Source organism: Salarias fasciatus, chromosome 20 (assembly GCF_902148845.1).
Source record: "Salarias fasciatus chromosome 20, fSalaFa1.1, whole genome shotgun sequence".
Lineage (NCBI taxonomy): Eukaryota > Metazoa > Chordata > Actinopteri > Blenniiformes > Blenniidae > Salarias > Salarias fasciatus.
Window position 1 is genome coordinate 20,772,695 of NC_043764.1, and position 27,391 is coordinate 20,800,085.

The 27,391-nt window shown below is 44.4% G+C and overlaps 3 protein-coding genes across 8 annotated transcripts in view; 1 reads left to right on the top strand and 2 right to left on the bottom strand.

Annotated features, from left to right (window-relative positions):
* anks1aa (ankyrin repeat and sterile alpha motif domain containing 1Aa) overlaps nucleotides 1-3,791 on the bottom strand; it is a 73,304-nt gene extending 69,513 nt beyond the window's left edge. For 2 of the 5 annotated variants that reach the window (XM_030117786.1, XM_030117785.1), the window contains exon 1: nucleotides 3,220-3,789. In XM_030117786.1, coding sequence (XP_029973646.1) covers nucleotides 3,220-3,389 — 170 coding nt within the window. In that variant the 5' untranslated portion in view covers nucleotides 3,390-3,789. Of the gene's footprint in view, nucleotides 1-3,219 lie in introns of all 5 variants that reach the window. The other 3 variants (XM_030117783.1, XM_030117784.1, XM_030117787.1) reach the window with 3 other exon arrangements.
* On the top strand, nucleotides 1,714-7,261 carry taf11 (TAF11 RNA polymerase II, TATA box binding protein (TBP)-associated factor). Of its 2 annotated transcripts, none has more exons than XM_030117790.1 (6): nucleotides 1,714-1,718; nucleotides 5,346-5,543; nucleotides 5,715-5,845; nucleotides 5,927-6,014; nucleotides 6,090-6,186; nucleotides 6,296-7,261. In XM_030117790.1, exons 2-6 carry the CDS (start codon nucleotides 5,373-5,375, stop codon nucleotides 6,424-6,426), a joined length of 618 nt encoding a protein of 205 aa, XP_029973650.1. In that variant the 5' UTR covers nucleotides 1,714-1,718; nucleotides 5,346-5,372; the 3' UTR covers nucleotides 6,427-7,261. The 2 variants fall into 2 exon arrangements, with proteins under 2 accessions (XP_029973650.1, XP_029973649.1); XM_030117789.1 differs by lacking the exon at nucleotides 1,714-1,718 and adding an exon at nucleotides 5,005-5,129.
* A 102-nt stretch (nucleotides 7,262-7,363) lies between these two features.
* Nucleotides 7,364-26,884, bottom strand: bltp3a (bridge-like lipid transfer protein family member 3A). Its single transcript, XM_030117781.1, has 21 exons — nucleotides 26,688-26,884; nucleotides 24,317-24,479; nucleotides 23,110-23,148; nucleotides 22,820-22,911; nucleotides 22,559-22,748; nucleotides 22,155-22,295; nucleotides 21,888-22,058; nucleotides 18,991-19,171; nucleotides 18,777-18,863; nucleotides 16,551-16,721; nucleotides 15,781-15,917; nucleotides 14,232-14,373; nucleotides 13,813-14,006; nucleotides 12,507-13,717; nucleotides 12,228-12,412; nucleotides 12,004-12,143; nucleotides 11,229-11,379; nucleotides 10,716-10,966; nucleotides 10,514-10,622; nucleotides 10,269-10,360; nucleotides 7,364-9,574 (listed from the first exon to the last, which is right to left on the bottom strand). Exons 1-21 carry the CDS (start codon nucleotides 26,729-26,731, stop codon nucleotides 9,458-9,460), a joined length of 4,008 nt encoding a protein of 1,335 aa, XP_029973641.1. The 5' UTR covers nucleotides 26,732-26,884; the 3' UTR covers nucleotides 7,364-9,457.
* Nucleotides 26,885-27,391: the final 507 nt, after the last annotated feature.

The window sequence follows — 27,391 nt, forward strand, 5'->3', positions numbered from 1 at the left end:
TCTCATGCAGCAGATATTGTCTCTGCTGACACCGCTCTGACAGCACGGGTCTGCCCGGTATGAGCCAGAAATTGCAAATGTAATGGGATGAAATGATCTCCAGTTGTGCCAAGGCACTTAAAATGCAGACCAAGTCATCAAACTGATAAAAATGCTCTCCTTGGTTGCGTTCAGAAAACAGAAAGATACGGAATTGAGAGAATACATCTCAAGAGACCTTTGTGAGTATCTTGAGCTTCAAACACTGCGAAAGCTCCACTTCTTTCGGCTTACGGGAATGGAAAACATTAGCCTTAATGAGCAGACTGTTCTTAATAGGTGGTCCAATTCTATACCAATGACAGCTCAATTTTCTTTGTAAATCTAAAAAGTATAAAGAAGCTCCGGAGTGGTCTTTTGGGAGTTATATGAATATGAAAAGCGCCATTCTGCGCTTTGTCAGCGGGACAAAGGACATGGCTGTGAAGCTGAGAGACGAGCCCTCATCTGGCTAAGCTCTCAGAGCGTCTGTCCAGGCCTCCATGCATTCCTCTCTTAATTTCCCCTCAGTGGGAAGGCACTTTCCCTGCCAGGGACTTGTCTTACCTCCGGTCCAACTCCAGCAGCTGCCTGTGTTTGGACAACCTGGGCCAGGAAGTGCTAGTGACTATGACTTCCTGTGCACCTCTGGGACCAAAACTGGTCACGAGGCCCAGAGAACAAACCGTGGTCAGTGTATTCCCAATAAACAGGAACTAAAACAGACACTAAAAGGGCTTTTTGACAGCTTTAATTCATCAAACATATTTCCGCGTCATCAAAACTCCAGTGTACTCCTATCAAGGTTGCACCATGACCCTACTACTTGAGGAAGCCCTTCCAAGCTCATTTCGGTGTTGATGGAGCACCACGAAACAAATGTTTAGGGGGCAGCGGTGGCGTTAAAACACGCCGGGGTCAGTGTTTATCCCATGGCAACGGCTGGGACGAAGCCTCCTGGGAAAGCAGACATTCCGCAGAGCGGAGCTGTACAGCGGCCTGGTTACAAAAACACCACAAGTCTTAACACGCACCCCATTCCAGAGCAAGAACGCCTGAAATCCAGTGGAAGCAGACACACACACAACACACCTTCAAAGAACAGGAATGAAGCCAATCAGATTATTGACACAAAATGCACAACAATCAACAAAACGTTTACTATTTGATGCTGCTAAAATGAAGGGAGCCTTATTGGCATCAACTATGAGGAAGACCACGCACGTGGAATACAGCAAGACTGATAATATCTTTTAACACACACTGACTTTTGCAACCAATAAAGGCTAAAATCCACTACAATAGAATCGCCTCTGACAGGATTAGAGTCCTCCACTTTCTAACAATGAATGATGAATAACTTACAGAGAGACTCTGGTAACGGATGAAAACAAACACAAAACCAAAGTCTGAACCGCAGCAGCGATTCGCTGCGATGCTCTTCAAGGTATTGACATTCTGATTATGCAAATTCAATCAAACGTCACACACAATAGCAACAGTTCCTTCTAAGTCGCCCTTTGGTCAATACTCTAACTTGTCGTTTTCTCGGAGCCTGTCCTACAAGCTGAGGAGTCCAGAAGCAAGAGGCCTTCCTTCAATCTTTATTCCTTACAGAGTCTGGCAAATAACTTCCCAGAGCTAACGTTGACAAACACTGATTGCTCAAGATGAAACAAGATGACACAATGGGCTCTTCCGTCCGCCCACAGACCTGCGAGGGAGTGACGGAGTCTGCCTCAACTGTATGACATCTCCGAATTGGATTTCCGATTAGAAAGGTTTAATGTAATTACCTTGAGTACAGTGAGCAGTCTGCAGCATGTAACACAGTGATGCATCACCTCCGGATTCGCCTCAACACTTGCAGGCTAGATGTGGCTAATACAGGAGCTCAAAGAAGAGCAGGTCAATAGTTTCTGATTAAAAGATGATCATTCTGCGTGGTGTCAGTATATATAACGTATGCAGGTTGGTATGCCACTCATAAGCTGTGACATGTAGCGTCTAGTAAAGCGGAGCAGCTATATTTCACTTTATTAAGAGGGCAGACCGATGGAGACAGAGGAAGATTTAAATACTTGGCTGTTTCTCAACAGCAAAGATGTTTGTTTCTTTTATGGTAGGCGCCAAGATTGAATACAGCACAGATGGCTGTCTCGACAATAGTGACTTTATAACACAACATTTTGGGACGCAGAGCAATATGTTTAATCAAAAAGCAAAAAAACAACAATCCTGCAATGCCTAAGCCTGTAATTCAGATTACATCTGCAGGACAAAATGAAACTGAACTTATCAGATTCAATATAGTTCATCCGCTGACTTAATATTCCCAGCATCTGCACAAAGCTATAAGGTATGGTGTATTAGAAGTAGCTTCTTTCAACATTAACAGATGAAATCAGCCTGTCACTGTGGAGCTCTAATGAGTTCCATCATGATGGACCATTGCTCCAAATGAGATACACAACAGTGTACAGAGCATCAGTGATCTGAACTGTGAAACTAATATACTGATGCAATAATTATCAACTGACCCATTAGATGAAGCTCTGCTTATGCATATTAGACAGTAATAAACGAAGATCACGGATACATTTTTACTGCTTGTTTGAGTAGAAAACAAAGTATAAAAGTGGAGAAGAAAGGACAAAAGCTTGAAAAAAGAGAAACTTCACTTTTGCAACCTGCAAGACAGATTCTCTGTGAAATGACTGTCACTGTAGTGTCCTCAAATGGACATAAAAGGCTGCTGGCCTGCACTCTTGAGGACAATACTGCCCATAAATGACAACCTGATTGTGACAATAGGTTTTCACCTCCACCTTCTCCCGTGAGTGCTCGGGTCTAGACTGAATGGAAAGCTATTAATAATACATCTCGACAGGGTTTTCCGTGAACAGATCGCAGGCTGCGTTGTTGCACATTTCCCTCATTAAGTTGCATAATTGCCTCCCAGGCCGTTGGTGCAGATTACAGTAGAAGTGGCAGGAAGACAGGGGCTGTGGGCTAACAAAGAAGCATGCCACTGCTCCTGCGCTGCCCTGACAATAAAAACAAGCTCAACTGTGGATCCAACCTAAACCACTCAGAGATGTTACAATAAGGGATTGGACTGTGTTTGGCTGAGGCGGTGTTGGGTGTCTCTGATTTAGTTGTGCCATCCTTTTTCCGTGATTTTTCCCCCCCACAGCCTACCTGAGCAGACTGGAGAGCGGGTGAGAGGTGGCGCCGTAGCCGCCGCTGTTGCCGCTTCCCCCGGTTCCAGACGCGCCGCCTGCGGACTGTCGCTTCCCGGAGAGAAGCTTCTCCACCGCGGCCAGGTTTCCTGTGCGCGCCGCTTCCAGAAGCTCCTGCTCCTTCCCCATCTCGGCTCCCAAGGAAATAGAAACAAAATTAAAAAAACCCCACCAAACCAGGCGCGGGGAGAAGAGGAGGTAAAAAAAAAAGGAGGGGGTTTAGGTTAAAGGAGTGAAATTCCTGTGCGAGCCCCCCTGTTAGAGTTATTCCTCAGAGCAGCGAGTGTTGTGGCGAGGAAACAAAAAGCTCCCTCCTCCTCCTCCACCACCACCGCCGCCGCCGCTGGATCCGTCCGTCCCAATCCCCGGTGCTGCCGCCGCTTGAGGGGGAAAAGTTTGGCTCAGCGGCACGGCACCAGCACACGGCAAACTTCCTCTGACCAGTCCCCCGAGCGCCGTCCGTCACTTCCTCGAAACTGCCCTTTCTTCCTTCATCTCCAATCCGAGAGCCCGCAGCCGCACACACACGCACAGACGAGCCCCGCCACCGCCGCCCGAGCTGCTTCACACAGCATCTGGATGGGAAGGAACCCCGCGGTGACACGTTCAGACACACATCCAGTGCTTATTATATCTGTCTTCATATCTCCAGTGAAATCATAACCCCTAGACTATTTAAACTTTGATTTAAACAGTCGATAAAAGTCTAATAACATTATCATTATTATTATTATTATTATTATTATTATTATTATTATTATTATTATTATTATTATCAAAATTAAGAAAATGCGCAAGATAGATAGATTGCACAAGTGTTTGTTATGATAAAATGCGCAGCGCAGTCGACGGATTTTTGTTTAAGCTAAAGATAATAAATGGTCATGTTTGAAGAAAAAAATAACAACACTGTAGAGGACATGTACAACATGTAATATTTAGTAAAGTACCAAAAGAAATGCAGCAAATGCCTTAAACAAAGAACAAAGAAAATATAAAAGCACACAAGCATTATTAAAAATTTAAAACAGGAGAAAAATAAGTGCTAAAAGTTAAATGACAACTGTCAAAGACACAGTGTAGCATAATGGAAACATAGCTTGACCCTTGTCTGAAAGGCATTTAGAGTTGGGAGGTTGTGCCAAATATTTGGTCCATATGCTTCTGTCTATTTTGTCCTGACTGTGGGAACTTTGCTCCAGATTCTCTAACTAGACCTAGATTACTAATATTAAAGAATATCAGGTATTTTGGATCTGAATATTTGACAGCTTTGTGAACTCAAGTCAATTCAAAATGTGACAGGAAGCCAGTGGAAAAAACTGAGATAGACATTCTGCACATTCAACAACCACTGAAGTGACTTTACTATGAGTAATGACTTGCGCATTGTATGACTTCATGTCAGTTTTGCAAGCTTGAAGTGTAATTCTCACGAGTATGAATCATAGTACTTAACAGCATCTCATCCGGTGACAGCAGACAGTCAGTGTGACAAAAGTTCAACCTGACCACTGCCAGACATGAACTGTCTCAGTCAAAATGAATGAATGAATGAATCCACTGTGTGCAGACAGCAGCTGACTGTATCAACCCTAATCTTCAGACAATATAAATTCAGCTTTAAATTTTCAAAATAGCTTTATCATCGCTGTACATTTTCGTGTGGCACGTGTCAAAGTACATTGCGACGTCACGTGAACGCAACATTGTTAATAAAGTTTATACAAACCGGAACCGGAAGCTCCGGTGTTAAACGAGCAGCATTAGCATTCGATGCTACTATTTTTGCTGCATTGAGTAAGCGGGTTTGTGTCATTTCTAACAGCCACGTTGGACATTTTACAATTTTTTGCATCATAAACATCGGTATGTCATGTAATACCCGTCGTCATTTAGGGTTTAACCCGCGTTTTGTTATTTAGCGCCTGTTTGCACGGATGTTATTGTGTTTCCATTTTTTTCCCCACAAGAACCTAACTCTGAGATATACTCGTAACTTCCACGTTAGAGACCTGGCTCTTAACTTTCTCAGGTTACAGTTACACTCAGCCATTTAACTGACCCCATCACCGATATCTACAGGATCTGAATCGAAGGGATCGAGTGATCATGGCAGATCCTGCACGGATTAAATCTGAAGGCGCTCCGGAGAGGACAGCTGCCGCTCCAGATGACCATCCCAAATCAGAAAAAGCTGAAAATGTGCCCGCCACAGAAAAACCTGCTGATGAAAACAAAGAGTCGTCCTCGCAAGATCAGTCAAAACAGGAGATCAAGGCTGTAAGTACTGCTGCTTTGCCTCTCTTCCATAAACTCTACATAAGATATCGTTTATTATGTGTTTTGCACCAAGCTTCACGAGGGCCCTATGTGTCTCATTTAATTTCTGACACCTTTGCTTTTTTATGATGTTATTGTGGAAGTAAACAGTTTGCATCTTTCATTGTGAAGGAAACTGCTGCAGGAGAAGATGAGGAGGAAGGAACATCTGGTCAGCCTCCAAACAAAAGACTTAAAGTCGAGCCAGAGAAGAAAAAGGAGAAAAGACACAAAGTAGATGAAGATGAAATACAAAAGATGCAGTAAGGAACTTTCTTCATCGCAAATTAGAATTTCTAAGAGACTACGGAACTTTCTCACCCTTTGTTCTTTGTGATTTTCAGGGTTTTGGTATCATCGTTTTCAGAAGAGCAGCTCAACCGTTACGAGATGTACAGGCGTTCTGCCTTTCCTAAAGCTGCCATTAAAAGGGTAAGAAAACTGCCAAAGTGCTTTAATTCTTTGAAATTTCAGAGTTGTCCTGATGTTATTTTCTATTCATTCTAGTTGATCCAGTCTATAACAGGATCCTCAGTGTCCCAGAATGTGGTGATTGCAATGTCTGGCATTGCCAAAGTTTTTGCTGGTGAAATAGTTGAAGAAGGTAAGTGAAGAATCAGAAAGATAAAGCATGACTATAACTTTCAATTGCATGTGAGTTTGTAGTTTGCATTTCAGTATTTTGTTGTTGAGAAGTTTATTTTCTGTTGCAGCATTAGATGTTTGTGAGAAGTGGGGAGACACGCCACCTCTCCAGCCAAAGCACATGAGGGAAGCCGTGAGGAGGTTGAAGAGCAGAGATCAGATTCCCAACACCAAATATAAGAACATTCTCTTTCAGTGAAAGACCTGCGCTGTGGATTCGATCAGGACGCCGCGCCAGTGATTCAAAAAAGGAATGGATCACATGTGGGAAGTCCGATTTTAAATTTACTGAACTCACACTGCAGATGAATCAGAAGAGACATTTCTGGTTAATCACTGTTGTGCTGAACGTTTACAACAGTGGACCCATGTTCCTCATCTGAACTGAAATCACATTTTACACGTTACACTTTTTCTTGTTTGACTTGTATCTCAATTTTATTGAAAGTCTTCTGTCTCAGTTCCAAAAGTTCAATGTATTGCTTTTATGCTGACAATGATTTTTATTTCTGATTTGACATTTAGAAAAGATAAGTAAATGTATTATTTTTTCACACACTTCATGTAATTAGTGAATCATTTACATTAAGGTGAATACAAAGTAGCAAAGTAACTACTGTGAAATGTGAAACTTTGTCTACAATGAATGAAAATGGACTCTGTATTTCCCTTTGTTTGTCTGTTTGAGGCAAACTAAAGCAATTCCAGGTTATGAACTTTCAAACCCACCAGGCAGTGGATATCCTGTGGAAGCAAACATTTTCTATTAAAAATAAGGACAAAAAAAATGAAATCTGTTGAGCAATTAGTCATTTATTCTTTTTTCACTTAAAATATTTTCTACACACTAGTTGTGGTTCACAGAACCAATTGAATATTAGTCTCAATGAGGTGATGAAAACATTAAAAATTGAACAAAATTCTTCACAACTGACAAAAAAAAAAAATACTGTCCAGTCTCCCCACCATTGCATTATTTAAAGAGATTTCACAATGACTCGCCTGCCATCTTTTGAAGTGATTCACATCCAAAACAAGTGCAATTTGCAGTGAATTTACTCCACAAGTGCAAGGAATCCACGAGGCATTTACAATACAACATCAGTTCATGCATGTAAAGAGAGAACGACAGAGTGCGTCTCATTTCACTCTCCGGCTCTCTCTCTTTTTTCTTTCTTTTTTTTTTTGGCAGAGGAAGTCTAGATTATCAGGATGTGAGCAGATTTACCTCGGCATCGATTTGTCAGAGGGATAAAGATGCTACTTGACGCCGATGTCTGGCTGGAGAGAGGGAAACCGGGCAAAACTACAGAGCTACATGTTGCATCCTGCATGGCACGCTCAATTTGGTATCAATGAAACTTTTCCGTAAGAGCCATGCAAACCAGAAACACCTTAAGCGAAGGAAAAAGAATGAACATCTAGTTGATAGTGAGGTTAATGTGCAGAATCTCTGCATTGTTACATAGAACGGTTGACGAGGTTAGGAATATGCATGCTGGGCAGGGAAAATGTGAAATTCACAACAATGAAAAAAAAAATATGCGTAGTGTTACCCCTTTTTGGTGAAACCAAAGGTTTGTATTGCTGGAATAAATACATTCTTCATTCTGAACCTCAATCTGTCGTTCATAGCTTGCAAGGCAACCACAGTATAAAAACAAAAAGACAAAACTGATGGATAAAACTTTCAGAGGAGCGTGCAATGGCAGGCCGTAGCCACCAGAGGTCTCCCTGGTACCCTGGATCCATCAGAACTGGAAGTGAAAGATTAGATATGGGCAATGCTGAATAGTTTGAAACCACTAAAACGGATATTTTATGCCACGGGCGAAACACCAAACCACCGATACACCAACTGAAGACCTTCAGATCAAAGATAAAATGTTCCAGAGAGGCGTTTTCCATAGAGGAATTCACAAAATGTCTGGTTTCGGTCTTCGAGTCCATGTAACAAATTAGTGTGCGGATAAGCGAAAGTGACAGAAGTTAAAAATAACTGTCAAACTTATAAATAGATATCAGTATCTTCATAGTTTTTGTGAATAAGTACATTACTGTAAATGTACCACTTTTTTTAATGTCACCTTTTTTGATTGATATGACTACAGTACAATGTATTAAAAAAACAAAAACAAAAAATAACAGCCCAACATTGACATGTAAATAAATATAAAACAAGCTTGAAGTTCGAGATGTCTGAACTTCACATGAAGCATGTGTAACGAGGTATTAACTATCAGTCTGAGCTGTTCCCTGGCAAGCTATAAAAAACATGTTTTATAGAGATCAAGTATCACAACTTAATTCAAATAAAAAAAAAAACACACACACAAAAGAGGAACTTCTGTGCAATCGGCTCCCTGCAGCCCAGAGAGAGATGGAAAAGTTTGCCGTTTTCAGGTATTTAAACACAGAGCACGATCTATGTTTAACAATTCAGAAGACAAAAAAAAAAAAAAAAACACTTGGGAATGATTCAACCCGATGAGATAAAAACATTGAGATGCATCAGTCTGCGTGAAAGCAGTGGGTATCTGCATTTTTTTTTTTCTCTCTTTAAAACAAAAAGTGCATTGTTTGCATTACCTTTCACAGCACGTTTTTCAACCACTAACAATACCTTTAAATAAGAAAGAAACGCAAATGTTTCTTACACCTAGCGGAACTAATCTACATCACTAAAGCCTAAGACTGCAGATGTGGAAATGTGCTCCACTCGTCACAAGGCATGCTGGGTAGTAGGTGGTGTGAGTGAGACGCTGACGGACCAGCAGCTGTCTGGCAGTGAGAGTACATGTGAGAGAAGAGGTTTTGGCGTGTACGAGACTGAATATTTCCATAACACAAACAAGTACCGAGAGGGAATTAAAGCTTGATCGTGTTGCATGCATGGAGACCACAGGGTGAGTTTACACTGGTTCCAGAAATAACCAGGATGATGGGTGTTTAGTAAAAGCAGTGAGGAATATCTGGACTGATGGTAAACACATCTGCGAGTTAAGTTCACTACTTTCCCCCTTTGAGTTATTGTTATCAAGGCTTTTTTTTAAACTCTCATCAATATGGGACATAGTGAGCCAATCCAATTCTGTTTTTTTTTTTTTTTTTTTTACAAAACATGTACATAGTCCAGACATGCTTTGAAGAAGTCCACCTGGTTTCCTGATACTCCCGCCAATCACTTTGAATCTGCAGCAGCGGGGTCAGAGGTCAGACACTGGAGGTGCTCAGAGAGTGAAGGTGGGGTCATACTTCCTGACCTCCAGGAGGAGGCGTTCCCGCTCTCTGAGGGCCTCTGTGAGTGCGGCCTGTGCGTCACCCAGCTGGGACTCCAGGTTTCGTGTCTGCAACGGCGAGATAATTGGATCGGTTAGCTGCAGCTCATGTACGCTTTGGCTCCGCGCTGCACGCACCATGGAGGCCGATATCAGATTCTGACGGACAGATACAGATGTAACTAAGAGACCATTACACAACCCTCGGTAACAAGGCACCGGGGGCAGAGCTGTGCTTAAAGACAGTGCTGCCTACACCTGAGACACCAGCAGCTACTGCGACGATCATCCGTTCAAAGGCTGCACTTATAATGTGAGAAGAAAATAATTACAAAACAAAACAGGCACTAAACTGGCTGGCAGGCCTGATCTTGATTTGGTTTGATACTAATTTAACACGTCAGTGTAGAACAAAGGGCCAGTTGTGTTTAGCCGTGACTGGGATACAAACAGGGACAAAGACGCCACTGAGGTCATGTGGTTTGTGTGTTCGGGGGTGTTTTCAGCCTGTTGCTATGTGCAGCTTACAAATTTAGACAGGTGTGCAGCATAATGATTACTTACACCCCAAACTTGCTTTTCTGCGTTTGTCTTTGAAAAATTTAAGCAATTATATCTATATTTTTTTCATCTAAAGTCAAACGTATTGTACTGAAAAAGCTATGTGACTTAATTATCATTTAAACACTGATAAAATATAGAAAGCCATCATAATTATATTCTCTCAGATCAAGTCTAAGCAGTCCTCCATGCTTGTTCTTACCTCATTCTGCGGTTGGCTGGAGCAGAAACCATTCAGTTTGTCTGAGCAGAGCGCAGGAACACCTGCTGAGGCTTTAGGGTCGGCCCCCTCAGCTGCAGGCAGAGAGGAAAACACTCATCATCACTTTCTGTTCGTCTTTCGGTGGAGCTGTGACAGCTGACGCTAAATCTTTGCGGCTTCCAGCTTCATATTTGCATTTCAACTGTCCCGATGCTCAGATGAAAAAGGAACTGCGTTCTGCTCACCTTTCACTCTCATGATGCCGTCGTCGCCTCGCTCCAGGAGCAGCCCGTCTACAATGAATGTAGCCGGGACCGGCTGAGGAGCTGTCGGGTAAATTCTGGGACCATCGTCCTTAAAAAGTGGGGAAAATGAAGTCACTCTTGTGAAGTTTTTAAAGTGGTCGACATCGAGCTACAGGGTGCTGAAGCAGAATGAGATCCGTACCTTCATAGTGACAGTGACGTTCCTCATGTGTAGCCTCATCGGCTGGCCATCCACACTGAACTCGTCTTCCAGAAAAGGACCGATGTTTGCCACCGTAGAGGCCAGAAGCTGAGCGTGGCAGTCCTGCAGTCTCACGTCCAGGTGGCCCACCGCCTCGGCCACGGTGGAGCGGCCGGCCGCAGAGGGGCCCGATTCTGCCCTCATGCACAGAACCGGAGAGTCTCTGCTCCTCTGGACCGGCTCAGCGGGAGCTGAAGGAAAGCGGGACGGTTTAAAGCCTTGTGCATGTTTATTGATGATATTGTTCAATTCCCTGCTTCTGTCATGATAACAATGCTAATTTATGTTTTGAAGCTCAACCTAAATCAAGACTTTTAATGAATATAATTAGCGAACCCATTGATTAGTCACCCACTAACAATGCAGCGTCTGATTGGTAAGAGGAGTAATTAGAGTGATCATCAGTAGAGGACGGAAGCGGTTTCTCAGCAACGGAGCGGCAATCAGCTTTACCTTGTACGAGACCAGCCAGCAGGTCTGACAGCCGGATGTTTCCCATCTGTACGGGAACCAGGTTCTGAGCTGCCACGGCCACGACCTGGTCCTCGCCGTTCACCTCCATGGTGGCAGCCGCTCCACTCAGAACCAGCAGCAACACGGAGGACTGCGAAACAGCACAGCATTTAAAGCTACGGAATATTCAGGTTCAAAATAAAGTGGAAAACACAATCGCTATCAAATAACCACACAGCACCAGAAATATGCAGCGGTTTATGTGTGGTGCAACATCTTATATTGAAGACTTGAGACTGATAAATAAAACAAAGGTGAAAATTACTACAAAAACTATAAAAGTTATATTTACTGGCGGTGTGTAAAGAGGAGAATTCTTGCTGTTCTACTTTGTTTTCCTGCCTCAGTCCCAAAACATGTATTTGAGGCCAGGTAGTGACTCTAAAATTGCCCATATGTGTGAATGTGTGTGTGTATGTGTGTGATCCAGACTGGATCCTGGAATAAAGACAGCTGGAGGAATCAAATCGCTGGCAGCCTTTACAATGATCAGAGGCATCACAGACTGCATGTTCTGGATAAAACATGGATAAATATATTATGTGTTATTAATAAAGCGCTTCGTGCTCCTTTTTTTTCCCCTTTTTCCTGAGTTACATAAATAATTACCTTCTGAATGAATCATCTTTGGGTGGACAATCTCTAAAACTGTCTTGCTCTTTTTGTGGGAAAACAAAAATCGAATTTCAAATAAAACACGATCTCAGGAACTCACCATGTCTTGCGAGACGTCCTCTGTGCTTTGGGACAGGGAGCTGCTGAGATCGGCCGAGGAGCCGCCCTCCGTCCCCGGAGCCGGACTCCCTCTGCTGCCCACAGGCGTGTTGTTGGGGCGCATCGACTCCACACCCGACTCTGAGAACAGAACACACACTTACAGCAGAAGTCACCAGAGCAACCCGGAGATATCCATTTAGAAACACAGAAGCACTTAAACACCTGAATCCATGAAGGTAATAAAATTATCACTGAGGTCGCTGTCCACCGAGAGATTCTCATCGGGGAGGCTGCCGTCCAAGATGGCGCTGTCGAAGGAATGTTGGGAAGGCGACTGCTTCAGGGACTGGTGCCGCAGGCTGGAAGCCACAGAGGGGGAGGACTCTTCTGAGCGCTGAACCTGCTCCCTGTGGACACACACGCAACCATGAAGAGCATGACTGCACAGCGCAGGATCCAGTAACACTGCTGCGTTTCCAGCAGGAGAGATCTCGTTCTTACTTCGCCTGCTGACTGAACAGTTTGCTCATCCCTGAGCCACGGCTCAGCATGCTGAAGGCGTCTTTCGTTATTGAAAACGCCCCTTTGGTCAGGTCCAGCGAGGCACTGAGGGCATCTTTGGTCACGTCCTTTGTGACGTTGATGGCGCTGGACAGCTCTCCCTCCAAACTGAAGGTGGACGGTTCTCGGGAGAGCGCCGGAGACTGCTCAGGAGAGAGGGGCGGGGACAGGACGGCGGGGTCTTCCTGCGCCGCCGGCCCGTCGTCCTCCAGTCCCTCCTCCACGGCCTCGCACGCCTCCTCCACCACCTCGTCCTGGTCGTCCTGGTCGTACGCCGTCCCGGCCGTGTTGACGGACGACACGCCGTTCTCCAAGCCGCTGTCTTCTGGGATGTCGGACGGGTGATGAGTCGGGGAGACGTCAGAGTCCGTCATGCTGGGGCTGTCCGTCTCCGGGGTGTGGGGGACCTCCTCCTCCGGCTCCGTGGACACCGGCGGCAACAGCAGACCCAGTTCCACCGAGTCCAACAGCAAGGCCACGCACACCGTGGCCGATTTCACCTTCTGGCCACGGGCCTGCTTCACGTCGCGTACGTCCCGGCCCAGCTCCGCCCCGAGGCGGGCCATGGCGTCCTTCATCCTCAGCAGGGCGACGTACTGGTAGTGGTTGAGCCACATCTTCACCGGTGTGATGGTGTGAACCAGGAAGTGGAAGGAAGCTTCTCGCTGCTCCGAGGAAGGCGGGCGGGCCGTGCCGGGGCTGGAGGGGGAAGACGACGAGCCGCGTCTGAAGGCCGACGGCTGACACATCCACACGGACACGGCGAACGGCTCCACGAAAGGCTGCGTCCTGGCTTTGGGGAATCGGCGCGCTCCGTCAAACCCGAGCGCGACGCGGGACAGACTGAGGGACCAGACGTCCTGCGATCGCAGCTGCTTTCTGTCCAAAGGCTGCGGCTCCACCTCCTGAGAGTGCAGGTGGAAGGTGGAGGGGACGGGGTGGAAGGCACTCAGGTCTCTGGGGTAAGAGTGAGGTGGCGTGGACTGAAAGAAAGAGCAGCTGGAAAACTTGCTGCAGGTACTGTCGAGGTCGGCCCTGGAGCCATGAGGACAGTGGCGAGTGTTGCTGACAACCATCTGGGGTACGGTGACGGAGAGGGACTGCGGACGCTCTGGATGATCCAATATGGAGGAATCCAAAGGGATTATTAGCTATTAAAAAAAAAAAGAAAAAATACAGAATCAATTCACTGAGACTTTTTACACAAAAGAGTTTCAGAAAACAAACAAAAAACTTGTATATTCACCTTGAGTTGAGATGCATCCATGCGCATGTCTATGTGTTCTTCAGCTTTATTACTGTCTTGCAAGTGGTAGAAAGCTTTGACCTGGTCCAGCGTGTGCAGGAGGCCTCGAGAAAACAGATTGATCCACAGCACGCTGGCGGCGTCCACGCACAGCTGGAGGCTGTTTAACTGAGCGTACAGGTTCGAGGTGGGCACTGCAGGATTGGAAATGTACTGATGAGAGAACATCATTCACAAATATGCCTCACAATGCTCAATGGAAATATTACAGTCGTAAAATCACAAGTTTTGCAGTAAATGCCAATAATGATCTGATGAGTGACAACATTTGGTTCATACAGACTTGAATTAATTTAACAAATTTTAGCTCAGAAAACAAAATGATTTAAAAAGAACAGTTTAATAGATTTAATAGGCACCTGGTAAAGTGGGGTTGTCTGGAAAGTAGTACTCAGTAAACTGCAGATGAACTGCGGGGACGTTGTCTGGCAGCCGCAGAGCTTTACGGTTGCAGGAGAGTAAAGACTGAGTCTTCTTGTTTTGGCGGCCTCTCGTAGACACCTGGATGAGTCAAACAACGGACAAAAAAAAAAGAATAACAATGGAATGATTTAGATTCTTAGTATTCTATTTTCACAACACATTAAGAGACCAAGATGTTCAATTAAAGAACCAATACGTAGGATTTAGAAACACTTTCAATCACCTGAGTGTGAACTGTACCGATTTTGTCTCACAAACTCAAGGGGAAAAGCAGATATTTATATATGTAATTTCCCCTGGTCTCCTGCTCTGCAAAATGGGGAACTAAAAGAGTTTTAAACCTAAAATAATCCTGAAACATTTTCTTGGACTGAGACATTTCATTGTGAAATTCCAGAGCCAGCCAGACGTGGTCATTTGAGGTATCAGGGTTTTTTTATTCAATTTCAATGTCAACATAGAGGCAGGATTTCTGTTGATTCACTTCAGACCACTACAGTGTTTTCACTGTTGCAACTGTAATTTCAACATGATGCAATCGAAATATCAGATCACTTTTCTGATCAAACACGTCAGATAGCTGACATGAAAGGGACTATTGTTAGTTTTGTGAAGTTCTTCCAGGACTGTCGATGCTCACCGGGAATTTCTGTAAATAATACGCACTACCAGAGAGCAGCTTGAGTGGTAAATGGATCGAGCCGCAGGCGCCTTTCTATTTCCTCTAAAACAGAAACCTAACCCGTCTATCCTCTGTACTGCTTTATCTCATTCAGGGCTGCAGGGCGCTGAGGCCGATCCCAGCTGGTCTGTTTCCTGTGCAGATCACTCGTCCATCACAGAGAAAAATGCAGACACAATCACATGCATGGTCACTTTAGAGTAACAAAGATCAAATGCATATGATTAATTGTGGGAAAAAAAACGTAATGACATTGCGATTGTCTGCACAATGTTTGTATGTTTCAGGTATTTGACGCCAGATTGATGATATCCATTTGCCTGCAGAATTAAACGTTCTGACACAGCGGCGCAGTGCTCGACACGCCCACCTCAGAGTCTCAGACTGAGAGCATTTCTGTGCAGAGTTTGCACGGCATGCATGCATGTGTCTTCAATGGTTTCCTCCCAAACTGACAAAACGTGTGTGTGATTTTTCACTGTGTTTGCCTTGTGAGTGGACTGGTAATCCTTCCAGGGTGAACCCGCCCTTCACTCAGTGAGCTGTGATCGGCTCCAGCCCCTTAAATCGGATGAACTGGTATAGATGACAGAGCTGATACAGCAATAACTGATGCTAAACCGGTTAAATGAAAATGATAGTATCCATAACAGCGTCCAAACATTGCCTGTGATGTTTGGTTACTGGTATTTTTCTTTTCCTAGGTCGACATTTCACAAGTATCGCCTGATTACTTCCGATGTGAAATTGGTGTCGTTCACTCCCTTTGAGCAGATCAATATGGGATGATGCTAAAAGCTTGCCTGGTGAATGTCAACGTCATCCATCCTGACCACCACGCAGCTCGATCGCAGCCTCTTCAGCGACGTCCCCGATGCCGGGTTTCTGCCAGCTGCCTGGTCTTTGTCAGAGGAGTTGGGCTTGGGACTACACTGTCCATCTGCAGCGCATGGAGATTAAAGAATAAACACCACAACGGAGAGATCGTAATGTCACAGCTGCCTGCAGAAAATGTCTTTGTCATGAAAAACCTCCAGGTGCTAAGGAAGAGCAGCTGAGCGGGGCTACAGATGATGCTTTTATGTTAAAATTTAAGAGACTAAGGGACAGATATTCTGAAATCATTGTGGTTGAAGAGCTTCTTCTCTATTTGTCCCTCTGGTAGCAAAGATCCTTTTTTTAAGTATAGTTTCAGATCTGTGGTAAAGATCCACCTGCTAGTTTTCTTTCCTGCTCCCGGTTTGAATTACACTGGCTTCATCAGAAACTGTTATGCTGGGCTGTGTTGGACCTGCTGGGCCTAAATAGTTGATTCATAACACTTCTTGGATTCAGGTCTGTGGCAGCCTAAATATAAACATGTCAACAGATTTATCTTTATCAGCTGGTAGAGTTTGTTCAGCTGTGGCAAAGTGCTGTGCGAAGAAGTACAATGTCCCAGAAAAGAGCTGCTGAATCGAGTTATTTCAAGGAAAATACCGTTTCTGAGTTAGGACAGTCGGTCACTTCAGAGTTTTTCAAAATTTCAAGCAAATCTAAAAATATTTCAAGATCGATGATAACTTTTTCTTACCTTGGACTGTCTTTGCTGGGGAGCCTTTGACCGGGTGGGGTGTCTCACTCGGTGGTCCAGGAAATCCGGACGCCTCGGCTCTTTTCTGGTACTCTTGCAGTAATTTCCCAGCCCACTGGGCCTGAGCCTCCATGGCTCCACTGTGCCGCTCCCAGTGTCGACAGCCGTCAGCTGCAGCAACAAGAACTATTTCACAAACTCAAACTTTTTATGCATGCTCATTTTTTCGGAGTGGATCTCAATGTCAAGTCGTCAGTAATGAGAACACTGCAATTTATCGCATTATAAAAGCAAGCTAACAAAGCCAGAGGACATTTTAATGGGTGATTAAATAATTCGTCGTTTGCCGTACCAGCCCGCCGGCTGTTGTCTAATTTGGGACGGCACTGGGAAATTACACACAGTAGTGCACTGTGTGCAAATGAAGGGATGCAGTAAATACACCCAGCATCAGCAAAGGACTAAACCAGGCCACAAGAGCATTAAGATTTGCATTTTTGAAAGTCTTTAGAGTTCCAGGCTCATCAACAATTCGCAGAAACACGAAAAAGTGAAAAGCTAAAAACCCAGCCGGGCACAGGGATGGATCCCAGTTGAGAATGTTTGAGTTTACAGTATTCCCATGACGAGAACAAACAAGAAACTTTTCTGCCTCCGGCTCTGCTGCTTTGTTTACTTTGTTTTCGGCTCTTATTGCATCTGCCAGTTATTTAAAGCGTTATAAAGCTTGAGAGTCTGTTTGACTGAAGCAACGGATCGGGGTGTCACATTTGATTGCCACTAGTACGAGCAAAATTAAGATGAAATGAACTTGTTTGTACACAGAGTGAGGACATTTTCTGAACTGTAATGGAAACTGCTGATTTGCTGAGTGACGTTAGATGTGCATCGTTTGCTTCCAGACACATAATACTTCACTTTTTTTAGTACCCAAATGGAAAGTGGAACAAATCCCAATTCCAATTTATTTATGAATCAGGATCATCTTCCTCTCTTTCTCTGCATTCTTACTGGTGTTGTTGTTCCTCTTCTCGTCTTTCAGCTCCGCATCATTTTTCCTACATGGCTGTCATTTCGGCCACATTCACAATCAAACTATCTCAATACCAAACTGTCTATTTCGAGCTGTATGCAGATCATTTACTGCCCCCAAAACACAAGTTTTATACTAAAGTATCAGGTCATAAAAGTTGTATAAAACCAATACCATTTTTTTTACCGAATGAAGTAACTATATGAGAATCCATGATGATCTATAACAATATAACTCATCCTATGGAGCAAATGAAGGTAAGAAGTCCCAACTGGAGATGGGGAGCTTCACCTGGAGGGAACGATGAATGTCTGAAGACTGGTTCAAGGTGAACAAAACATCTAATGATGGTTTAGATTATTTCAAAAGGAAACCGCAGAACGTACTGCTCTCTGCTTTTTTTTCTTGCATCTCAGTCAGAATATCCCTGGTTCAGGTTTGAATGGATTCCCAATTTGAGTGCGGGATTTTTCTCCAGTCACTCTGGTTTCCTCCCACAGTTATAAAACCCCAAAACAAACCAAAGAAAAACACGTGCTTGAGATTTGCGGCTCTAAATGTGACTGTGAGTGTTTGCGGCTGTGTGTGTTTGCCCTGTGATCGTCTGGTGACCAGGCCAGGCTGCACCCTGCCTCTGATCCACCACCACATAACCCTGAACTGGATGAAGCACTGATCATCTACCTGTTGTTGACATTATTTCTGTCTGGACCAAAGAGCTGGAGTGTACTGCATGCAAGTCTTTTAATGCCATGAAAAGTTTTTCTCTTTCTTTTTCATGAGATTAAAAGGTACGGCACAAAGCCAGCATTCAACCAAAGTATTTATGTACACTGTACGAGGCTTAACTGTTTGATCCTGTACTTTGTTAATACAGATGTTTCTTTTTCTTTTGAATTTTCCTTCAAAGAGTTGGAATTGGTCAAGAGAAAACAAAACCTAAGCAATTATTTTCATGTTGTTTAATTACCCAGAATAACCCCCCGAGGGGGGGACTCTGCTGTCGCAGCGATTTCTTAAAGAATAATGGCCCTGGGTCCACTCTCCCACGCCATTAGTCTGCCTGAATAGTAATCCTCTTACAGCTGGTCCTGAATGAATGCTGTGGTTACAGTGGGCTCGGTAAAACGCTTCAGGTTAAACTGCAGTTAATTTACAGTCACATAAAGCCCAAGAGGCCACGCCACGCTCACCAGGTCTGTGGATGGGGTAGTAGTCGAAGCCCAGCTTCCTGAAGGTCAGCTGCATGGCGCCCTGCAGACCCGGCGGGGGAGCCTCATCTGCGCAGAGTCACATGGTGGCTGTTAGAAAGCAGCTTGACAGCAATTATCCTCAAAACACATTTCAGGCTCTGGGTTACTTTGAGGACACGGCGGAGAACGCGCATAGTGAATTACTGCATCTAACCTTCATCCACTGAAGAGCTGTCGTTGCATACGTGCAGGTCCAGGCGCGATATGAAGGTGTGGTACGAAGACTCCTTGACGTCATACAGATCGAAGTACTGACTCATGTTGTTGGGGGTCCCCGCAGGAGACGGGGGGGCTTCGGTCCACAGGCTGTGGAAGCCGGGAGATGGAGGAGCAGTCTGGATAACAGAGGCGGGAAACAATCAGCATTAGTCAACTGCTGCAGCAATCGTCAACCAACTGAGGTCAGGAGGACCCCAAACGGACTCATCTCCAACTGCTGTGGCCAAGGGCGACTTGGAAACACTGCTGCAGCCGCATCAAAAGGAATAGATCACACTATACACACACAACTAGCCTGACTTAAACAATCCCAGAGAGGACATGGTAAAAGCCCTGTTTTTGAAAGGGACACAAACCTTTCACTACGGTATTTACATCCACGTTGTGCTGATAATCTGGTGACATTTTGTTTGTTACTTTGCTGTTATTTTGATTCATTCTTTGACTAAATGTGTTGTAAGAGCCTGTCGAGGATTGCTGTCGAACTTTGGACCTTTGGAGCGCGTTGCAGACTGTTAAAAACGGTCATGGTGGTTATGGTGGTGTGGTTACAGTCGCACACTGGTTCAAAGTGAGAAGACGCTGCAACTGCAAGTGACCGTGCATCTGAAAACTATTCAATGCCCTTCACTTTTTCCACATTTTGCTATGGTTCAGCTTCATTCAAAAATGGAATAAATTGTTTTGTCCGTCTCATGAATCTACACATAACACCCCATAATGACAAAGTAAAAGGTATTTTATAGAAATGTATTAAAAAAGAAAAACTGAAGTATCACAAATGCATAAGTATTCACTCCCTTTAGTACTGTACTGAGGCAGTTTGGCAGTGATTAGAGCCTCAAGTCTTCTTGGGTGTTTTGCTATAAGACTGTCACACCAGCATTTGGGGTATTTTTTTTTAATTCTTCTCTGCAGATCCTTTCAAGGATTAATTGTTTCGTGCGTAAAATCGAGCACACTGCATAGTAACAGCTGTGTCTTTGAACATTTACTGGAATGTCTTCATATCTGTGACTGTACAGTTTGACCCTTGCTGTGGAAACTGGGATTGGCTCTGGTGCTCTGTGACCCTCCACAGCATTAAGCTTTACAGAGGATGGATGGATGGAGGTGTAGGTTTGCCAAACTGGACCAGAGGAGGACTTGCAAGCAAAAACTTTCTTGCTGTCATCGATAAATCAACAAGAAAAATAAGACAAAGCAAAACAAACTGAATTAATAGAGTTCAATAAAGTAATAAAGTTTAAATAACAAAACAACAAACAAAAGCAAGGCCACGAAAGGAAAGGTATCCAAGGCTAATTTTCTTTGCGTTAACATGGCTGGCTGTCGAGACAATCCAACAAATTCAACAACAACAAAAAAAACCCAGTGATATTACCAAGTGATCCACGTGTTTGATTTAACACAGGCCATTGAGGGTTACGGGTCTCGCTCAGGGACCCACAAACTACGGTGTACAAACTTCACTAAGCTCTATTTCAGTGAACTATATAGACCGTGGGACAAAAAAAGATTCGGCTATATTGTCCTGGAGCCATAGTGTGTTCACAATAAATCTAATTTAAGGAAAGACGGAGTGGGAAGATGTCCAAGGCCATTTCCACATCATTTAGGTCTTTTTTGGATCTAGGTCAAGCCTTTTACATGATACCGTACAAATGCTGGAGGCACAGACAGAGCACTGCAAAGTGAAAAGCCTGATTTAGATTCAAATATCCACCCCCCCCCCCCCCAAAAAAAAAAAATTACATTTCATTTGTGTTCTGTTCATTTGCTTTACATTGGTGAATAGATGGAAATGAATAATTCAGACTTTCATTAATAAGAGTAATCCACCATATTTTCCAAACCGGATCAAAAATTCTAATTTCACTCCTTTAGCTGTAGATAATGAGTAAATGACTAATAAAGCTATAATATTTACAACTGAAATCTTCAGTTGTGTGTTTTTATTAGTCAGATATAATGTTACAGACAGTCAGGTATCAGGGGTATGTTGTATTACACATTATTTTACATATATATTTACGTACATCCATCCATCCATCCATCCATCCATTTTCTACCGCTTATCCGGGGCCGGGTCGCGGGGGCAGCAGTCTCAGCAGGGATGCCCAGACTTCCCTGTCCCCAGACACTTCCTCCAGCTCCTCTGGGAGGATCCCAAGGCGTTCCCAGGCCAGCCGAGAGACATAGTCCCTCCAGCGTGTCCTGGGTCTTCCCCGGGGTCTCCTCCCAGTGGGACATGCCCGGAACACCTCCCTAGGGTACGTAGGTTTACGTACATTGAAGTCTAAACTGAGCTGGCATTTCCAGTAGCCTGTCACACTGGAGTCTGTCCTGCTGTTATTGAAGAGACCACAAAGCAGCACGTACCACTGCAGAGCAGGAGCAGCCGTCGTTTCATACTTGAAACTAGAGACACTCCTATTTGAATTTTTGACACATATTCTTCGTTGTCATCATCTGCTCAAATTGTCAGTAATGAAAAAAGCTCTGATGCTTCTACCTCCTACAACATCAGTATTTTAGATATTGTATTGGGCCGTTGGGACTGTTTTCATGTTGCACTTTGAAATATTTCCACCCCGCTGACATTTCAGCCACTTTGTTCCTGACAGTGGGGCCTTTCTGTGGCCTTTCCAGTGTGTCACAAACCGGGTCAGCTGCTGCTGAGCTGATCCTCCAAAATTCCTAATCGCTTATCAATTAAAAATGACTGAAATCATCCCCAATGGAAAACTGGTAAAATGCATTTCTATTTCATGGCACTGTAAAACTTTGTGATACTTTGACGAGAGCATGACGATTAAAAAGAGGTCAGACCTGCAGGGATTCGGCCGTCATGCTCTTCCTCTGTTGGGCGGACTTGTCCATGGCCTCGCTCAGAGATTTGGCGTAGTGGATGATGGCCTTGAGCTGCGAGTCAGTCAGCACCCACAGCAAGTCGTCCAGGATAAAAAGCAGCTTGGACGCCAGCACATTACAGTCCTTTATCTGGACAGAACAATGAAGACCCAACATTTGCAATTCAGATGGCCTCTCATTTGTGCTTGTTAACCAGCTATGAGACGAACAAGTGGACGGCCTTACTCTTCGTTTCAGAGCGATGCGAATGCGGCCCTGGTTGGTGATGAGACGTAACGGCGTGCTGCCCAGATCCTGGTCGTTGCTCTCGATGGCATCCGCTTCGATTCGAAGACTCTGCCAGTTGATTTCTTTGAACGTCAACACCTTAATGTAACAATAAAGACACCAAGCTATTGAGGCAGAAAAGCATCACGCGCCCACGTTTAAATGAAATAACTGTTACGACGGCAGACACGTTTACTCTTAAATGGATTAGCAGCGCTCATCCTGAAAGCCTGTTCGTCTCAAAACAGTCCCTGCAGCTAATAAATCCTAAACAATTGGCTCGATTAAATGATTTACTGCAGTCCTAAAGGGCAGACGGAGCCGATGTACATCACATGACTTTCATAAGCTCTGCGGCGTACCTCCCCTCTCTTTGGGTCGGTGATGCGGGTGTAGCGAAGGTCACTGCGCTGCCATTTGGGGTTGAGGCTGTTGCCCTGCAGCTGCCAGAGCTCGAAGGAGGCGTGGAAGGCACGCGCCTGCACCTTGATGGTGATGGAGTTGATCCGAACCGACATGCCCTCCACCACTTTCTCCGCGAAGCCGTACTCGCTGTGAAGACACTCGGTGCTGTAGTCAACGCCGGGCATGCTGGGTATGCAACGGGATATGAGGAGGCTTACCTCTGGCCCGCGGTTATAGCGATAGGAGAAGGGCCGTTGGGCGGACGAGGTTCTTCACAGGTCCTCATCTCCACCTCTACCTTATCCAAGAACTACACAAAAGAAAATATTTCCGGCGCACAGTTTGAATTGAAATAGAGAAGTAGGCTAATATTGACTAAGATAAGTGGCGAAAGAGCACAGCAAAGAAACTGATACTATGAACAGCGGGGGAACGACAGAGGGAGGAATCAGTCCTGAGCTGAGAAATGTGCCAGAACAGTGGAGGAGGACAGAAATAACATTCTCACCAGGCAGATCGGGCTCGTTTTCAACTTCGTCCATTGTATCTGAGGAGAAGAGGACAGCTAGGTCATAGGAGTCAATCATCAAACTCTCGCCACAGCATTCTGCCCTGTTTATCATTCAGTGAGCACAGAGACACACAGAGAGGACGGCCTCCACAACATGACACAGCAGCAAAGGCAAAAAGACTAGAAAAAAAATCATTTCAACACAGATTTGTTGTGTTTATCCATCTAGTAAGAGGAAAAAACTACAGTTCTCAGTGTGCTTGCATTGTTTTCATTGAACACTTTTCTAATTCAACTATAAGAACTACTATCCTGGATTACCAACTGATTCCAGATGTTGCTCTTGTGCTGCTTTTAGATGGATGTTTGCATCAAAATGGTCAAAAAAAGTGCTAATGTCCACAAACCCAAGGCGAAATATCTAATATTTTCATTAAATGCAAAACTGATCAGCGGAATGAACACAGAGAATAGTCCTGACGTCAACTCAAAGACAATATCAAGATTCCTGCTGGTATACCTGCCCAAGGCTGAACCTACAGTACAGGTTTGAACCACCAAGAAGTAAATCTAACCATCACCAAATAAATAGAACACTAAACAATATGTATACATAATTATCTATATTACCATGCATACAATTTCAAAGAATGTTACAAAAAAACTCTGATTATAAAATATATCAAGGTGTTGCAACGAGGACATCCTCTAAAATATTACAAAGAAGGCCAGAGAATTAGTTTAGTTTAGTTTTTTTAATTTGTTCCATGATTTCCTCATATGGGCTCAACACAAACATGAAATGCATTTCAAATATTGTCCTGCAGCTTTAGAAAATGTTTGTTCCTCTTGTCCTGGACGTACTGGCGAACACAGCCCACCCATCACGACAGCTCACTGTACGGCAGCCAGTATATCTCAGGATCACTCCCGCCTCTGGCCTTTCGTGTCCCTCTGAATCATGGCGCGCTCGTCTATTATCAACAACCAGAGCTGGTCATGAAGGATCATCGCGTCCTCGGCGCCGCCTGCAGCGCTGCTTATCTGTGTGCCGCTGTTTATTTCCTCTACGATTCCACGCATGGCATCGAGACGCACGATACATTTTGTTCAGTTTGAAAACAAACCCGACAAATGGCTTGATGCCATATTTCTCTGTTACAACCGCTACACGATCAGGTTAGACGAGTCGCTGAGGGCATACCCTGATGGCGGCCTTGTTGCAGTAGACCCGAGTGACTGCGAGCCAGGTAGGCAGGTCCAGCATGTTCTGCAGGACCTCTTCATCGAGCTCCAGGTTGGACAGCTGCCCCTCCCCCTTCAGTGTGCTCAGGTTGATCTTGTCTGGGGACAGATTCTTGGTGAACCTGCAACCAAAAAAAGAAACCCAAGTTAACAGGATGAATATTCACAACCTAGATCGCAAAGAGGTTGATGGGAGTTCTATCTGGGAAACACTGCCGTACGTCACCGATGATCTGCGGGACAGAAATACTCGTGATTAAATTATGCAGGCAAGATGTTTTTGAAGTAGTGCGGCTGAGTGAGTCATCCTGAGAGGCCGTGGCAGCCTCCTTTACCAGAGGCACATCGCTGCACCATCACGGGTAACCTCTCAGAGAGGGCTAATGTAGCACAGTGTGAATATAGCGGGGCAAATGCATTAGTTTGCCATTTTAATTTCACATTCAGGACATAAGAGCACTGTTCATAAACATCCTTGTGACATGGCTCAAGCAGGAGAAATGTCACAGGACAGGGCCACTCTGTGACAATCCTATTAATTAAACTGTGAGACGTATGGCGTCATCGGAATGATATCATGCTATTTATGACAAACACGACAAGCCGCTCTGAGCTTCCCTTTAAACGTTGAGCAACAAAGAAACGACTCTGTGGCAAAAACCAGATCTACAGCTTTACAAACCTGTACACATCAAGTGAAACCTGTGTGTGTTCGCTCACATTTCTGAAACTGACTCACTGCTTTAAACCAGTAAAATACATATAATTAAGTGAATCAGTGACATAATGGTTAAAATCCACACTATAAAAAGACTATAATGGTTCACAAAATGCATGGCATGCATGAGTGGCAGCGGCTAAGATTAGCATGATTTAAAGAGTACAGAAATTCCAGAGATTATTAAAGATCATAAAGAAGTCATTGTACAAGCTTGACCAAAAGCACAACTGTTTGGTTTTATTATTAATCAATACCAAAAATGTTATTCCGATGGTTAAGATCAAGGGATCCAAATTTTAATAAGGGTGTATTTCAATCTGACAATTCCTAAATGGATGAGTAACTATGATAACTGTCAGTTTTAGTGTTTATTTTAACGTCTGAAGTTCAACACGTGATCTTGAAATGTGTGATGATTCGGCTTTTGTCATATTTAACTCAACTCAAACAGGCCTCACTGTTCTATGAATGAATGAACTTGACAGCTGGTTCAGAGATGAAACAAGCTCTGGACAACAATGCTGATGTGGTAGCATGTCCACCTTAAACGTCCACTCTGTCGTTCGTGCTGCAAAAACCAAGCTTTAATTATTCAGCGACAGAGACAACAGAGAGGAGGGGAATAACAGTCAGACATACAGAAAAGCTTCTGGTGGAGCAGACATCTATTGTCCAGGCTTGCAGTCGATATTCGGCCTTTAACCCACTCAGCGGAGGTAAGAGAAGACTTCAGAGAACGTCTAACCATTTGTCTTCCAACTGTTGTTGCAAGTGTCAGCAGTACCAGACAGACAGCAAGAGGCACTACAACACACTTATTGACAATACAATTCAAAAAAGGAAGCAGTCAATAAATGAAGAGTGAAATAACAGAGAAGATAAAACTAAGGAAGATCATGCTGGTTGCTGAAAACAAATGCAAAACTGAAATTGAATATCAGGATGCATCATGGACAGTATTACAGTATTGCTGACTGTTTGACAGCAAAACCTCCCCAGACAATCTGTTATATGGCTTCATCCAGCAGTAGGTCACAGGGTGCTGGTGCCAATCCCACTGTATCATAGGTGAAGGCAGGCTCCACCTGGAACGGGTCACCCCGTCCACAGCCACCAAAGTGCGACTGATGAGTGTTTTTAGTAAATCAAAGTGAATGAAAACCTAGGCACTCATCTGGAAAAAACATGCAAACAAATCCCACGAGCCTTTCTCATGGTGCTGAGCGGTACACCTCCAGACAACAATCAGGTATGATCAGTGGATCTTAAATGAATGTGAACAGGCTAATAAGAAACATCACAGACTGATAGATAGATAGATAGATAGATAGGTTGTAAAGTCATGTCATCAGGGTCATCAGGGTTATCAGGTTGGGGTGGTCTGCTGCCTTCTCTCTCCTCCCCATCAAGCCCCTCACTCACCTTTAATCCCGAGGGTCTCCTCCACCACTAACTATCGTTAAACTGAACGATCACCCAACACCACGCTAACTAATTACTCGATAAACCGCAGCGGTCTGAAGGTTTTGCTGTGGTCTAAAAACAGCCACGGTGAGGCTATCATCCAGCTGGGCTAAGCGGCTAACACAGACCCAAACATGTCACCTACCTGGACAAATGTTTCAGGATTTGCTTTTTAATGATCCCGGCCATTTCTGCCTCCGTCGATCCGCGTCGACTCGTAATCCTCTTCAACAAGCGTTCAGCGGCTCGCCGGCCCCGCTTTACGAAACACAGCAGCGGCTGTGTGCATCTTGTTAGCCGCCGCTGGCAGCTACCGCGCTAAACACCGGGCAGCAGCTAACCCCCCCTTCTGTCTCCCTGTCTGTCTCACACACTCTCTCCCTTCGTCCTCTTCTCTCACACGCGCACAAACACAGAAGCGAACGAGACAGCGAAGCTCCTGCAACACGATGCCGCCACCTGCTGGACATATGTGGGAACACGTTGCTTTGTTGTTATTAAATCTTACTTATTCAAGTATCAGGCCTCTCTCTCGCTTGGAAGCAGCTCAGTTTCAATTAGGGAGGCAAACGCAGTCTCTACTGTATTTATATTAAAACATTTCTATTTATAAAAGCTTGCAGATAGGATTGGTTCAGAGCATTTTCTAATGGAGCTGCTCTAGGCTTGCTGAGAGACCTTCACTGAGCCTCTTTCCTTTCACACATTCCAAGTTTCACCGTTACACGTCACTGACATTCTTTCTCTTTACTGCAGTCTGTGCTCTTTATTTCTTATACATAATAGTAATTGTAATATAAGGAGGAAAAAAACTTAAAGGTCACGGGCCTATGCAAACAGAAAGAGTAG